General features: G+C 39.7%; 1 protein-coding gene across 1 annotated transcript in view; it reads left to right on the top strand.

The window, feature by feature from the left end:
• Window positions 1-1,692, top strand: part of NEB (nebulin) — a 247,820-nt gene that overhangs the window by 120,500 nt on the left and 125,628 nt on the right. The window contains exon 62 of the mRNA XM_004703932.2: window positions 427-543. Coding sequence (XP_004703989.1) covers window positions 427-543 — 117 coding nt within the window. The remainder of the gene's footprint in view (window positions 1-426; window positions 544-1,692) is intronic.

Raw genomic sequence — 1,692 nt, forward strand, 5'->3', positions numbered from 1 at the left:
GCTTGCAAACTGAGGCAAAGAACAAGCAAGGCAGCCACACACTGGTCTGATGATCAAAGAGCAAGAGACAAGACAGGCGAGACTCGCCAAGCCATTTATCTCTCCGCCCTTCAATTAACCCCACATGTGTTTATTGGCCAGGTTGGCACAATAAACTAACTACCTGCGCATAGACTATGGGTTAGGATAAGGTAGAACACTCAGAAAGGCTGATGTTTCTTCTCTCGGCTCCTCCTTCACTCCTCACACCCTGGTTTTCTTTTAGATACAACATAATACCATGGAATTATGCCAGTTTAGTCTTCTGATTTTAAGACACCTGCGTGAAGTTTGATTGCCCATGCTTTCCTATTCTTTTCTTCCGTTTTTGAGATCAGTTGTCATAACAACTTCCATAATCATTGTTTTTGTGTTTGTTCTCACCAGAACGTTTATAAAGCTGATCTCCTCGCGAATGAAGAAGCAAAGAAGAAAGGCTATGACCTGCGGAGCGACGCCATCCCCATCGTGGCAGCCAAGGCCTCCAGGGACATCGCCAGTGATGTGAGTAGCAGCGTCTCCGATGTTAAGAGCGGAGGATGGAGTGGGAGGTAGGGGCCAAGGTTCTCTTTCCAACAGGAACATACTTACATGTTCCTGTTGGAAAATTCTTATTGATTTATTTTTCTAAGTCAAACAAATATTTATCATCTGAAGAAACTTTAATATTTTTAACTCCAGAAAATTTTAACATTCAGATATCTTGAGAAGCATGTAAGATCTTTTCTTTTTCAGTGTAAAATCTAAATTGGTGTCTATAAGTGTCCTTAGCTAAAATTATGAAAAACTTACCATTTTGAGCACATTGCCCCCACAGAAGAGCTTTAAAATAACCTGGTTGTATGTAGTGATTCAAAATCAGATACATCTAGGTCCACACCAATCTAGAACAGTGCACCATTTCTCTGGGTTTCTGTCCGTTGTTTTTTTGATTAAAAATTACCTGGTGTTTACTTTTGAGTTCACTTTGAATGGAAATAGAATGACAGAAACAAGCAAACAAAATCAACGAAATGGTGAAAGCAAATGCCTTGTTCCTCAATCCCTAAGAGAAGAAGGCCCTTTGGTGGAGAACTTGGGCTTCTATAAACATGTCAATAATTTTGTGGGGCTGTTGCTCCAAACAGAGTACATACCCATAGCCAACACCCAACCACCGCCATCACCAAAATACTTTCTTGTAAGAGTACATTCTGGTTCCTCATATGGTTTTTCAACTGTCGATCACCCCAAACAAAACTCAGTCAAGGTTGATCACAGCTGGAACAGAACATGCAGGATGAAAACCACAGGGCAGTCCATTTCAGGGTAGCTCTATCTAAAGTCTTTGGAATCCAATGCCCAATGAGATGCAGCAGACACAGATGGGGATAGGGATGAGAGTGGCACTTCTAGGCGCAGGAATAGCATTCTCATATGTAAGATTTCATGATTTCACTAAATGATAAGTGATTTCATTGCCCCAAATTGGGAAAAAATAAAAAAAAGGTCAGTATACAAGAACAACCATATATTCTTTTTTTTTAATTTATTATTTTTTAATCATTTTATTAGGGGTTCATACAACTCTTAGCACAATCCATACATACATCAATTGTGTAAAGTGCATTTGTACATTCATTGCCCTCATCATTCTCAAAACATTTCCTCTCC

The sequence above is a fragment of the Echinops telfairi genome, unplaced genomic scaffold (genome assembly GCF_000313985.2).
Source record: "Echinops telfairi isolate 266 unplaced genomic scaffold, ASM31398v2 ScPeMD7_4;HRSCAF=17, whole genome shotgun sequence".
Lineage (NCBI taxonomy): Eukaryota > Metazoa > Chordata > Mammalia > Afrosoricida > Tenrecidae > Echinops > Echinops telfairi.